Below are 14,597 nucleotides of genomic sequence, written 5' to 3'. Positions count from 1 at the left end.
GATATGATTTAAATATTTATTGTTGGAGAACAATATGTTATGATTAAATCCCATTTTGAAATTCATTTGGATTGAAATGATATTTATGGGATAATGTTATTTAATTCTTTTGATTATAATCATAATGAATGGTAATGACAAAAATGGAGACTAGGTTATGATAAATAATTGATGTTGACGCTTAGTTGAATTTTAGGAAAGTGAGAAATGCTACATTATAGCCAAATGAAATTGTTTCTAATTAGGTAATAAGATCAAGGTAACTGATTATGATCATTTGAAGAATCGTGGATACCTGATAAATTATATTTATGGAGGTCTAGATTGGAATCTACGACATACGATGATTAAAATTGATTTGTTTCATTTACTTAGACGTAAGGAATAGTAAAATTTCATGTATGAACTTGTGTTCGATTCTCTTTACGCTAATGTATGTTTGATTGCTTGACTGGTTGAATACCTCTCGCTGTGACTAATTGGCCTTTGCCATGATCAAACGCTGTTGACAAAGAAAGTTATGAAAGAAATCCAAGCGTTTGGATAAGCCGCATTAAAATAAGAAGATTTAAAGAAATTTTTATAAAGAAATAATTTTTTGGGTAAAAGCCTGAAAATTGTTTTGTTTGAAGAATATATATAGATACGCACACACACATTATGTAATACAAATTATAAATGCGTATGTACCTAAATGATTTCTAAAATAATCTTTGTATATGATTTAACATTTTTGATTTATTATGTTGGATAATTATTAGGATAACAGAATCATGCCGCCTAGATGCTGTCCTCTGTGCGATAGTAACCAAGAGGCACATCACTATGAAAAAAGTGATGAAAGGATTCCACCTCCACCATCTAACAATAGGATGAATCCAGTCGTATTCCAACTTATGGCCGACACTACTAGGCAATTCGCCGAAGTGGTGGCACAAATTTCCCAACTCATCGTACAATTTGATCAAGTAAGTCATTCAATCTGCGGCATTGCCAATCAATATTTTTAGATGTTCGAAAAGATGCAAGAACCACTAGTAGCTGAAGCTCAGCTACTACACAAAACGTCTAGATGTCTGTGCAAGCAAAAAGCCAGGTACACTGAATTAAGATCTAGAACTATTTTGATCTAGTAGACAGGGCAACACTTGTCGAGAAGAAAATTTACAAGACCATTGCCTTCAACGAAGAAAATATAAAGAAACGAGCAATCCCTTAGGTATCACCCCCATCTAAAAGAATTGCTATAGGTTATAATTCCCAATCAAGTTTTCTAATGCCAAATATGTTACTAAGCAACGTTGTATGATCGTCTCCCTACTCAATATTGTTGAAAATTAATAATTTTGAATTGTGCAAAAAATTTTGTTGAAACAAAAAAAACACTAATTCAAAAATTAATGATAAGACAGGTAAAATACAAGCAATGAAAGTAAAATGTGGAAAGATCTCACAATACTATAAAATTATGCAAGAGCGTTTGTCTTTAAAGATTTATTCGTACCTCAAGAATATTTAACTCGGTGCGATCGGATTCTTTAACACGCAACCTTCTAAAATTAAATTATCTTACCTGCATTTGTTATGAACACACTTTCAAAAGCGAAAGTCAAATAAACAACCCTTTGATTTGCACGATGAAAAGCCGTAAAGAATAAACACAAGGAATAGAAAACAATAGATAGACTTTTCAACTAGCTAGTTCTATATATGCATATAGAATATATATATATGTAAAACTGAATGAATATCTGAATTGGGTTCACTAAATCTCAATGAAAATCCATGATGTGAAGAATCTCTCTTTAATTTCTAGTGCTCTTTGGTGGCAAATTGTAAAACAGTTTTTTGTAGGCTATTCACTCACGCTATTAATGTGGTGATTTTCTAATATATGTTGATGACCAAAAGGTCAAAAGAAAAATCAATAGCTTTTCAAGATATTTTAATAACTAGACGGTCACAGACAAAATTAATAGGTTAAGCATATTTTTAAGTGATGGGTTAATACACATGTCCTTCTTCTATCATTTTCTATTGACATGGTATTGTGAATCCACATTTATAGTAATTTGAATACAAAATGTCACGTCAACAGATAAATATGAAATAAAAACGAAAAAAAAAATACATAATAACATTTCTCTATTTTTAATGCCCAAACTATTGAGGGAAAAAAAAATGTTTGTAACGTACTGAATGCCGAAGAATTGTAGACCGTAGAGCATAGCGGCGGTGCTCGACGAAAGCATACTCCACCACAACCTTGATCATCTCCTCCGGCCTCTCCTCTCAATCAAGAAATTGCAATTCTTTCTTTGTACGATAGCTGGGTGACCTTCAGTCGCCCCGACTACACGCCCCCAAGTTATTGTAATGTATTTTTCATTTCTTGGATCGATCTTCTTGTGGAGGGACATCTGTTTGAAAACATGTTTGAAAGACATGCAATAATCTTTTGACAAATTTGCTTAATTATGTTTGAATACATGTTTCATCGTTGCATGTAAGTAAAACAAATTAAATGGGACGCTAGCTAGCCAGCGCTCTCCAAGTTTTTTAGAGCATTAAATTCTCTTTTTCTTTTTTCTTTTTCTTTTTCTCTTTGTTGGATCTTCCTTTGATAATAGGAAGGACTATATATACCTTGTTAAAGTACTCTTTCCTTCTTTTCATCTACTAAAAATACAAGGTGTAAGCACGGAGCCCAACAACGTAAAAAGGCTTTTTTTTTTTTTTTTTTTTAATTAAATTAGCGATGTAAATCTAATTTAACTGAACATTCTTTTATTAGTAAGTAATTAAACTAGGTATTCACTAGGTTTTTTATTTTTATTTTTTTTATAGATAGGTATTCTTTAGGTTGAATCGTTCATATTTCCTTCAAATATAGTATACATTATTTCTTCAATTTTTATTTATTTTTTTTAAAAAAAAAAATTATGTTCTTTGGCCTATATATATATAATTTTTAGTCAAATTACAACTGAATTAAAAGCTTGAAATACCTTATTTGTTATTGGGATATGTATTAAATTGGCAAATGTAAATCTATTCACTAGGTTGATTCGTTCATATTTCCTTCAAATAGTATAAGTTGACGTCCGTGTTCAATTTTAATTATTAATTTTTTTAAAAAACTTTTACTGTATTTTCCCCACTATATATACCATTCATGCATGGAGACCATTTGAAAGTCATTTAGATTTTTCTTAGAAAGCTATCTAGTCTGGTCAACAAACGAACAACGTGATCTCATCTAGAAGAAATTATTAAATCAAAACTTATCTCAAAAGTCGGAGATGATAGGTCGCTTAGAAGAAATTTTATCATTTAATCTATATTTCAACATTCTTATTATGTATAGGCTCAAACTCTTTTTTAATAAGTAAAGGTTAACACGTAAAATATTTAATTAAAAATAAGAGGTAAATGACAGAATCAAGGTTCGAACTCAGGACTTTTAACTCTAATACCATATATATATATATATATACATATATATATATATATATATATAAAATATGAGAGAGGGAGAGAGAGAGAGAGGGAGAGTGGCGGCGAAAAAAGACGTATGTATTACCTCTTGTAGAGAGTCTGAGTAATGAACAAGTAAACTTAAGGTAAATCTAAACTAATTAAGAAATTGAATAAACGTTACAAGAAAATAGAATAATGAAGAATATAAAGTGGTACAATCAAATCTAAAGAAAAAATATTATTATAAGAAAACAAATTAACGTATATGAACGATATATTAATCTAATAGGATCAAGTAATGCTACGGGCAACTTTTGTTACATCCGGAAAATATGACGTGGAGTGGCAATACTGTAATTTTGTATTTAACTGTTCCTCTTTTTATTACAACAATGCCACTCCAGGTCATGTTTTCTGGAGCATTACTCATTATAACAGTAATGTTGCTTCTAATGTGGGTTATGTTGTCTATAATTAATTGGGTTTAATATTGTTGCAGGTGGGCGGGCTTGCCGGGTTTCCTTCAAAACGACACGTCACAATATTTAATGATTTAGGTAATGATATATGGACGGAAATTTCATACAACCCATATATAAAATTGATAGTGTCATTTAAGTATGTGAAAAACACATATTTTTTTAGTAGTATGTAATATATATAGAATGTAGAGTAAAAAAATAAAAAATAAAATAAAAAGTAACTTTTGATTAACTATTTTTGATACAAATGTACGTAAGTAATCATTGTGAATACTCCAACGGATAGAAATTGATCAAAAGAACTAAGCCACCTATCATCTCCACCAAAAATAAAAAGAGCCATGTAAGAATAAATTGAATTGAACTACAATGAAAAACAAACTACACTGGGGCATACCCAAACAACGATAAGATTATAGGAAATTCTGTTATTAGTGATGACATTATTAGCGGTGGCCCAAAAGTCACCCCTAATAAGGCCTTATTAGCATTGACTTTTCTGTGCGTGTGTTGAAGTTGGAAGCTATTAGCGACAACATTTAATAATTAGTGGTGACAAAGATTTTTAAGATCTAAATTAAAAATAATAATAATTAATTGATTAATTAACATTAGTGTCGACATTCAATAGTTTGACATTGATGACCCTAAATAAAAAATAAAATAAAATAAAAACATATCAGCATCGATGCTAATGACCCTAAATAAAAATGAAAACACATTAGCTTCGATCCCAAAAGTCGACGCTGATAACCTATTATCAAATATTTTGATTGGTGCTGATCTGAAATTTGACGGTTTATTCTCATAAAAAAAAAAAAGAATATAAAAAAAAAAGATGAAAATTGCGGGAACCTATTTTTTATTTTTGCACACCACGGGAAGCTTTCAGAACATTTTTATACCACCATAAAAAGTTTATTACAAATGATCAGTGTAGCCACATGAACTTATTTTGCATTTTGCACTAGTATAAAAGATCATTGCATTAGCCCCGGCCTATATATGACTCTGGAAACAAAAACTTTCATATTTGAACTGCTTGATCATAAGCATAACACATTAAAACAATAATCACTTTGCTTTGCTTTTGATATGGTCTACTCCTTAGAAAGAATAGACAGCACCCATGATCAAATTTTCTCTTTATGGCATAGTACTGTTAGAATTTTAAATTTTACTGAAATGATTAACTTCACTATTTTTTTTTTACTAGTTTAAGGTTTTGGGGCAACCGGTCATTTTAATTAGTTAAATATTTCACTTGTTAAGCATTTTTTATTGAAATTAAATTCAATCATCATTTCCTATAAATTTAATCTTTTAACACATGCGCCCGTAACTACTGAATAGTTAAGCTCTAATTGTTCTATAACTACTAGACAAAAATCTCTATGGAAATGGCAGGGCTTGAATTACCAAATCCTAGGTATTTGAGGCACGGGTTCAATATTGTTCTCTACTAGAGGTTTCGTTAATTAGGAACAAATCAACAATCTCTAGATCGAGTTTCCATTGCCGACAAGCGATAGACAGAGAGTATGTAGGATTTGTGGAGTGTCGGCTGGAAGAGTGACTGACTTCAATACATGTAGGCGAAGGCATACATAGAGATAATGTTGGATAATACTTTATTGCATATCCAATAATATTGGCTAACTGTTATACATATGATAAATGTTACATGTATTAAATTTTTTACTAAGAGATGGATACTAAAATGATGCATGTAGAGCTTATTCATTAGAGATAATCAAAATAATTAATAAAAAGAAATGCTACGAGTACTAATTAATAAGCTCCACATAATCTTAATATCTATCTCTTACTAAAATATTTAATACATCTAGCATTTTTCATATTTTTATCTTTTTTGAAAACATTGCAATTCCTTTGACCGGAAAACATTGCAAATTAAGTGGTAGATCATTAAAAGGAATATGCGTAGTTTTCTCATATATATATATATATATATATATAGAGAGAGAGAGAGAGAGAGAGAGAGAGAGAGAGAGAGAGAGAGAGAGAATGCTAGATTTGTCAATGTATCCTATCAATTTGTCAAAGGGATTGCAATAATATCCTCCAAAAAGATAAAAATACTCCTAAAATTCTTTTTTAAAAGAAGGCAAAAAAAACATTTTAAAAAACTAACCAACGCATGCACACGCTGTGGGTAAAGGGTTTCTTTTTTTTTAAAAAAAATAAATAAAAATAAAAAACTGAATTGTATGTCTTTTTTTTAATGGGCGCTTTAGTGTTTTTGAGAGCAAATTAATAGAGGACAAAAACAATGTTCTAGCTCTTTTGTGGTTATAATAACAATGGGTTTGTCATTTAGATTAACTTTTACTTAGAATTTCTTTTTGTTGAACATACTTCATACCTACTCATCTTTGTGAGGTTTGCTAATAGTTCACTTGTATTTAAGAATTTAAATATGCCCTTGTATAAAGACTTATATATTAACTTTATATTATAAATACTTTTAGATATCGTATTAAGCTTTTAATGTTAAACATCACATAATGAATTATCTCTATTATTATCCAACACAATAATCAAACACGTGAACAGTGACATGAGAACCAAGAATGCAAGGTAGTTTAGATATATATATATATCTCGGACGAGTTATTAAAAAAAAAACAAAACAAAAAACAAAAAAACAAAAAACAAAAAACAAAAAAAGAAAAGAAAAAAGAGATAGTCCTACGATCAACAACAAATTTACAAATTAATTGAGTGGTCTTTGACTTCCATTTTCTGAGTTAATGCTTCAGCCAATCCCCTAACTGCCCCAGCACGTTGATGACCATATATATTGCACTCATTAATTACTGTTTAGTTGGGCTGCTTAGATTTGGCAAGTGGGCGAAGCCTATATAAAGAGCTTTCATGCAAACAGATAGCAAATTAAGGCGGAATATCAAGGAGCCACGGGTGCCTCTTCCAAATGGTTCTCTTTGAGTGTTCCTGTCTTATGCATTATCCTCCATTTAAGCGCAGCCACTCTTGGAAATGAGAAGCTTCACAAAACTAGATTTGGGGACGATGGTTGTAGATTTGGAGGCCGACAAGGATGCGGTGGTGGTCATCGAGGTGGTGGCGGATTGGGTGGTGGAAGAGGTGGTGGCATTGGAGGAGGGGGAGGTTTTGGTGGTGGTGGAGGCGCAGGTGCTGGAGGTGGTGTTGGTGGTGGAGTTGGAGGCGGTGGCTTTCGTGGAGGAGGAGGAGATGGTGTTAGAGGTGGGTCAGGTCATGGAGGAGGTTTTGGAGCTGGGGGAGGTGTAGGTGGTGGAGCAGGAGGAGGCATTGGTGCTGGTGGTGGAGGTGGTGAAGGTGGTGAAGGTGGTGGTGGTGGAGTTGGTGGAGGTTCAGGGCATGGTGGAGGCTTTGGAGCTGGAGGTGGGGTAGGAGGTGGCATTGGTGGTGGTGTTGGAGGAGGAGAAGGAGGTGGTGGTGGTGGTGGAGTAGGAGGTGGAGCTGTGGCGGCAGTGGCGGAGCCAGACTTTTAGTTGAGGGGGGTCAATAATTTTTTTTTTTTTTTTTTTTTTTTTTTTTTTTTTTTCATTTTGATAAATAGAGTAAAGTTAATAAAAAATAAATCAAAAATTAAAAAAAAATATAACTAAGACAATAAATAAATAATTCAATAAAATTTAATTATCGCTTAAAATATATAAATGTAACTTACAATTTATTTTGTCACTCCAAGTGTTTATTTATTCAGTTGTCATCGACGAGTCTTTATACTTTGAAATCGCTATATGATTTTTTTTCATTGTTGATAATCTTAAATATATCATTCTCAATTTACGTAACCAGACAATCATTTATCCATTAATCTCCCGTTCGACTACATAAAAAAAAGTTGGTTGAGTTAAGTCTTAATTTTATTTTTAAAAAAATAATTTGTCAACATAGACACAAGTATCATGACTCACATCTAACCAATCCTAATAAGTAGGCAGGCCTAAGGCATTTTTTTAAAAAATAAAAAATAAAATAATAATAGTAATAATAAGGCTTAAAAAAAGAAGGTTAAACTGTTACTTTATATACGTTTTAGACGAAAATTATGAAAAGCTTATTACCTTATTACCAAAAAAAAAAAAAAAAGGAACAAAAAAGTATGAAAAGCTGGAAACCATCAACATCATGGTTCAGCTTTTAGCACTTATGGGCCACGTTTTTGGACCGGGCATAGCTGGAAGCCTGGATTATCTTTAGTCCATAGACGTGTCCGGTATCCTCCAAACGAACGTTTTGTTTATTTAACAAAACGATGCGTTTTATCAAAAGGAAAAAAATGCGTCTTCAACCTATCTTCTTCAACCTGTGGCAGCTGCTAGTGACTGGTTTTAGGTTATAAATCAATGAAAAAATGGTAGAACGTAGTGTGGCTCATGAAACTCGTTCCTCTTAGAAAAATATTTGCCCCTTATGAGTTTTTGAGGGTGGGCAATTAGGACTTTCCAAAAAAGATTTCCAAGAGTAGGGAAAATTTTTAGGAGGTGAGGGGGGGCATTTGACCCCTCTCGACCCCCCCTGCCTCCGCCCCTGTGTGGCGGTGTTGGAGGTGGAGGAGGAGCTGGAGTTGGTGGCGGTGGCGGTGTAGGTGGAGGGTCAGGTCATGGTGGTGGGTTTGGTGCAGGTGGTGGAGTAGGTGGTGGAGCAGGTGGCGGTATTGGAGGTGGAGGAGGAGCTGGTGGTGGAAGTGGTGGCGGTGGTGGTGTAGGTGGAGGATCCGGTCATGGCGGTGGGTTTGGTGCAGGTGGTGGAGTAGGAGGTGGAGCTGGTGGCGGTATTGGAGGGGGAGGAGGAGTTGGAGGTGGAGGTGGTGGCGGTGGTGGTGTAGGTGGAGGATCGGGCCATGGTGGTGGGTTTGGTACAGGTGGAGGTGTTGGAGGTAGTGGAGTAAGAGGTGGAGCTAGTGGCGTTGTTGGAGGTGGAGGAGGAGATGGAGGTGGTGGTGGTGGCAGTGTAGGTGGAGGGTCAGGTCATGGGTGGTGGGTTTGGTGCAGGTGGAGGTGTTGGAGGTGGTGCTGGTGGAGGCATTGGTAGTGGTGTAGGAGGTGGAGGTGGTGCAGGAGGCAGTGCTGATGGTGGCCATGGAGGAGGATTTGGAATTGGAGTTGGCATCGGAGTTGGAGTCGGAGTTGGAGGTGGTGCTGGTGCAAGCCAGGAATCCAAAAGTGGGTTTGGCAGTGGCGGCGGTCGTTAAAACATAGTTGAACAAGTTTTTTAAGCTGGAATCCTTGCATTTGAGTCGAGTCGTCTTGTTATGAGTAGCTTAATTTCTATGGAAAAGCTTAAGGGGGTCACAGCACTACTGCAGATTATAATTTCTTAATGATAAGGTTTGTTTTCTGTAATCAAGATTGGAGAACCTTCCATCTCTCAAATGAAGTCATAATATTATAAATTCCCTCTTTTTCAATTAAAAAGAGTACGAAATTATTTTTTCCCTGGATTTTGAATTTTCTCTACTGCTCTTGTTTCTAACTTTCTATCATCCTAAAATCAAATGTCAGTGGCGTTGGATTAATTGCAAGAATGAAATCAAACTAGCCATTGCACTTCACGTGAAGCCATCATCTTTCTCATAGAAATTTGAAAGAGCTATCTATATATATACAAGAAAGATAACCATCTCAAATCATATTAAAGTCTAATGCTTTCGTTCTGATCATTCCAGATCTTTTGATCGAATTCATAAGATCAAGCTAATTAACAGGTCAATTATCACATGGGCCATCACGGATATGATCATCTAACACAACAACATGCATGATGAATGGCACTAGTAGTCTTGATCGTCTTTGAGTATTGAATCTTAATAATTTTCCACAATTATTAGGATAGATATTGAACTCAATGCTCCATCTACCATGCACAAGAACTCATTAACATACATAAGTGGTATTTACCATAGCAAATTCAGAAGGTCCCTAAAATTGTTAGGAATACAATTCGATTTATTATTGAAAATCGGCTTCCAAGGGAGGGTATCTAAGAGCTTAATATATATTGTTAAGATTATACTTAAGTCATATAGGACATTTATGATCATTATAACATACCACCACGTTCCACAGCTGACGTCCACGATTGTCCACTCGATTGACACTAATCTGATGCTAGCTTATTCTCTTCTAAGCTCTACTCATCTATCGGTATTTAATTACTCTGCTACACCACAATCCTAGTTTTTAACAACAACAACTATGTAGTTATAAAAACCGATTCGTCATTTAAGTTAACAAGACATACGCTGTAGCCACAATAGATGCTTACGGTGACCATATATACTACAAGGAACATGTTAAACCAACTATTGAAAAGAATCATTTAACTCTGCTTATCATCCACATAGAGATGATCAAACATAAATTGTCAACAAGAATTCAAATATTGATGTAGACAAAGTGGTCAGCAAATTTTTGAAGAAAATTGTAGTACATTATCGTGTTTGAGTGATGTCCAAGCCTCAATTGACCGAGATTATAGCATAATTAACATCAATAGTGATTCCCAATAGCCTCGATCAAAGCCTCGTTTGAATCTCGATCGATGGAGAGAAAAAAAAATGCAACTTGGGAAGATTACCACCAAAGTGTGGAATATGATTTTTGAAAGAGGGGCTAACATGACATAGTAGTTAACGTGTACAAGTAAAGTAGGGCAGTTTCCAACGTGTAGTTAGGGCTAGGCAAAATCCTCCACCAAAATTATCTGCTTTGGAGAAAATATTAACGTATTTTTTTATAATATTTATCAATTTTAAATTGGAATAAACATTTCCCATGAATTGTAGAGAAATATCCAACTCATTTTCTTTTAAAATCCCGTTTAAAGCTTTTAAGACCTACTTGATTTATTCTTGAAAATTATTATTTTTTTCTTTTTTTGGGCTAAAGTAACTCTCTAAGCCTAATTGGGCTTAATTCCCAAAAGCTAGGCCTAATATTTTTTTTTCAAAGTAGACGAATTTAAGTAGGCCATCATGGGCCCATTTTTCCTCCTTTGGACTTTTTCTCCAAACCAGGCTTGTCTTTTGTGAAAAAGCCCACTCTATTTACAACATCTTTGCATTCGTGCCGCTGCTTCAACGCCCGATGTAATGAATTTCCTTCAATCCTTCATTACATAATATAAAGGATGATCGAATGGATAAATTGGTAGAATATATGAAATGCATGCACTTTATTGATTTCAAAACTTTCTTCTATTATACGTGATGGCTCCTGTGAGGTCTAATGATCTTGTGGTGATTCAAAGCCAGCCTTTTGTGGTGAATATAGGTGAGAGTGATAAACCGATTTGGATGATTTCAAAATCTGGGATGCTTTGCGAAAAAAAAAATATGAATTTGTGGATTGGTAGTCTTTAATTTGGTTTCTCTTACAATTCCAAAACATTTGTTCATCTAGGGTGGAACATGAATGCTATTAAACATCCAAATCAATGAATCATCCTCTTTCTGAGGACTAGCTTCTACAGAAAAATAAAAAAAAAAATTGGGAGATTAGAGTTCGTGTTATAGGCAAAGGCAAATTTAGGAATACTAAGGTAATATTCATATTTGTTCTAATTGGGGGTTTTATCACCAAATTCTAGTATATGTTCGTTTTTGTTTTGTTTTACAATGTTGGTAAGAGTTAAGGTTTTGAAGCATGTGTCAAAATCTGGTCTCTTCTTTTTAACGGGGCAAATTGTAAAAAATTTCTGTTGTTGATATAAAACTGACTACATCATGTACTTTTTACATCTTCTCACATGTTTAAAGAACACATGTCATTTTTATATGTGGGTTATATAAAATTTTTTACAAACTAATTTGTAGAAAATTTTTATCCTATATATATATATATACATATGTATTGAATTGGGTAACAAGTTTGGCTGATTCCAGATCAACCAAGGCTCCAAAAGTTTTAGATACAGACAATGACCTTCTGATTTTCGATACCTAGCCCAATAACTTTGATGGGTTATTATACCCAGTAAATCTGCTAACAAACTAACAGAAAAGCCCAACCCATCGAGCATTTCAAATACTAAACGGTGTGTTTCGCCTCTTGCCTAACATTCACAAAGTTACTAACGCTGCGTTTCATCTCTCGCTTTAATGCCTCCTTATTGCTGTCTTTTATCACTTACACAGTGAATTATGTAAAACTCACTGTAAATTTATAATAGATAAAAAATTTATGAAAACACCACTCCATCTGATTATGTATCTCAATACCATAATAGATCAAAGCTCCATTTGTGAACAATGTCACGCCCATGATGTATAATATTATATTGTTTTTCTTCCATTCTCTCTCTCTCTCGAATATTATTTCTTCTTCTTCTCTACGTGCGTTCTTTGAGCACGTTTGTCTATGGGTTTTCTTCTCCCATAGAGGTTGGATTTGGCCTTGTCGTACATGTGAGCGGCAACTTTGAGATTCCGACGGGGAAGACACTACTACCCCTCCTTTTACTCAATCAAAGACACGATGCACCACGTCGCACACCACGATGACACGATTCGCCACGATGGGCCATAGACAGCAGGTTCCGCTCCTCCAAGTTTAGCTCTGCCACCGGGGTCGAGCCCGTCACCAGCTTCTCCATGTACTCCACCATCTCCTCATACCACTCAGCTTGCTCTGCCAGCTTTGCCGTAATCTTTCCTGGTCCGTGAAGAAGCCATTGGAGGCTTTGGAGAGAGAGAGAGAGAGAGCAGCTTGGAAAGCATGAAGGAGAGTCTGAAAATTTTTAGAGCAGAATGCGTGGGTGCATGGAGTCCGAAAATTTTGAAAGGTGCAGAACGCAATGGGCAGAGTGGAGAGAGGTTTTTAACAATTTTTTTTTTTAAAAAAAAAGAATAAAAATAATTATTTTAATAAAATAGATAAAAATCTAGATATTCGGTTTAAAGGTAGTTTTGAAATTGGTTAACTAATCTAACAAAAAGTTGGTTTTAATTATTAGATAAAAATTTGCATCATCCACTATGCTCCTTAGAGTTTAGACGCACGCTTTCCCACTTCCTGAACACACTGCTCAAGGTTGACTACACGTTTACTGGTGCTGTGCTTGCCCAAAATCTCTGAAGCTCCTTCTCACGCCTTCAACCTTTATCTCGTCTTCCATTCCTATACACACGATCCATATGTCAGACTATCTCCCAAACGAGGTGATCATCGAAATCCTCTCAAGACTGCCAGTGAAGTCGCTCATCAGATTCAGGTGCGTTTGCAAGACATGGTGCTCTCTGATTGCAAGCCCCCACTTCATCGCCACCCACCTCAATCGCGCTCTTTCTAAATCCAACGCCCAACACCCACCCTACCTTCTCTTCCACTATTTCGACTCCGATTTTCAGACGCAGTGCTTTACTTTGCATTATTCCGATGATCCATTCCCTGCCAACCATTCCGACAAACACCTGGCGTTCTATAGTTCCCCTGGCATACGCACCCGCGAGCTTTCTCTCGACCAAGAAATAGAAGAAATAGAAGAGAAAAGGGGTTATTTGAACGATTTCTTGCACGTTGTTGGTTCATCTAATGGTGTAGTTTGTCTCGCGGATTATGTTTTCCGTAAAAACTCTGGGTCGTTATGTGTTCTCTGGAATCCTTCTATCCAAAAAGTTATATTACTTCCGGACCCTAACATTGGAGCAAACTTTGGAGGATTTACCTCAAACGGTCCAGTTATTCGTTCTCTTGGCTTTGGGTATGACCCCAAGACAGATGATTACAAATTGGTGAAGGCTGTGTATCTTGAAGATCCTACACATATTCTTCATCCTCTGGTTGAGATTTATTCGCTTCGAATGGGCGCGTGGCGCTCTGTTACGACCCCCCCTCCTCCCTACGTCATCGAACTGTGCTACGTATCGGTTTTCTTGAATGGGGCAGTCCATTGGCGCGTACACACTCCATCGGGCCAGGGTGATTTTCGCAATGTGATCGTGTCGTTGGATATGGAAGATGAGGCATTTGGTGAATTGGCCATGCCCAAGAGTTTGGAAGGGGTGAAATTCTTGGACGTTAATCTGGCGGTGATTGATGGGTTGCTTGCGCTTGTCCCTTGTAACGAATGGGGCATCGCGGTGACGGAGCCTCACTCCGTGTGGGTGATGAAAGAGTATGGAGTGGCGGAATCTTGGACAAAGGTGTTTGATATTTGCATTCCCGGAAGGTTGGACAGGGTGATAGGATTTACAAAGAATGGTGAAGTTCTAGTGGTTGACGACATGGGAAAGTTGTTTTCTTACGAACCAAGCAGCCAACAAGCCTTGGATCTTAATATTCTTGGTGGCCTAAAAGACTCGTTTTATTTGGATACTTATGTCGAGAGCCTTGTTCTACTGAATGAAGAGAGTGGAACCCATCTATAATGCCGTGTTTGGCGTGGAGAAATTGAATGGTTTTTTTCTTTTCTTTTCTTTTAATCTGATTGTGATGGAAATGTAAGACGTTTGTTGTTGATTGACCAAATCCTCTGTTTTTGGGGACTTCCAAGGCCCGTTGAAATTAGACGTTCGTACGTGTGTGGATGACATGAATAGAAATGTGATACGTGTTGGATATTGTATTATATATTTATATTTGCTTTACCTTAACGAACAAG

General features: G+C 35.5%; 1 protein-coding gene and 1 pseudogene across 1 annotated transcript; both read left to right on the top strand.

Annotated features, from left to right (window-relative positions):
• Nucleotides 1-773: 773 nt before the first annotated feature.
• LOC133859442 (glycine-rich cell wall structural protein 1-like) lies at nucleotides 774-9,280 on the top strand (annotated as a pseudogene).
• Nucleotides 9,281-12,985: 3,705 nt separating this feature from the next.
• Nucleotides 12,986-14,564, top strand: LOC133860687 (F-box/kelch-repeat protein At3g06240-like). Its single transcript, XM_062296265.1, has one exon. The coding sequence runs from the start codon at nucleotides 13,132-13,134 to the stop codon at nucleotides 14,362-14,364; it is 1,233 nt and encodes a 410-aa protein (XP_062152249.1). The 5' UTR covers nucleotides 12,986-13,131; the 3' UTR covers nucleotides 14,365-14,564.
• Nucleotides 14,565-14,597: the final 33 nt, after the last annotated feature.

The sequence above is a fragment of the Alnus glutinosa genome, chromosome 2 (genome assembly GCF_958979055.1).
Source record: "Alnus glutinosa chromosome 2, dhAlnGlut1.1, whole genome shotgun sequence".
Taxonomy (NCBI): domain Eukaryota; kingdom Viridiplantae; phylum Streptophyta; class Magnoliopsida; order Fagales; family Betulaceae; genus Alnus; species Alnus glutinosa.
This window is presented reverse-complemented; position numbering and strand designations above follow the sequence as displayed.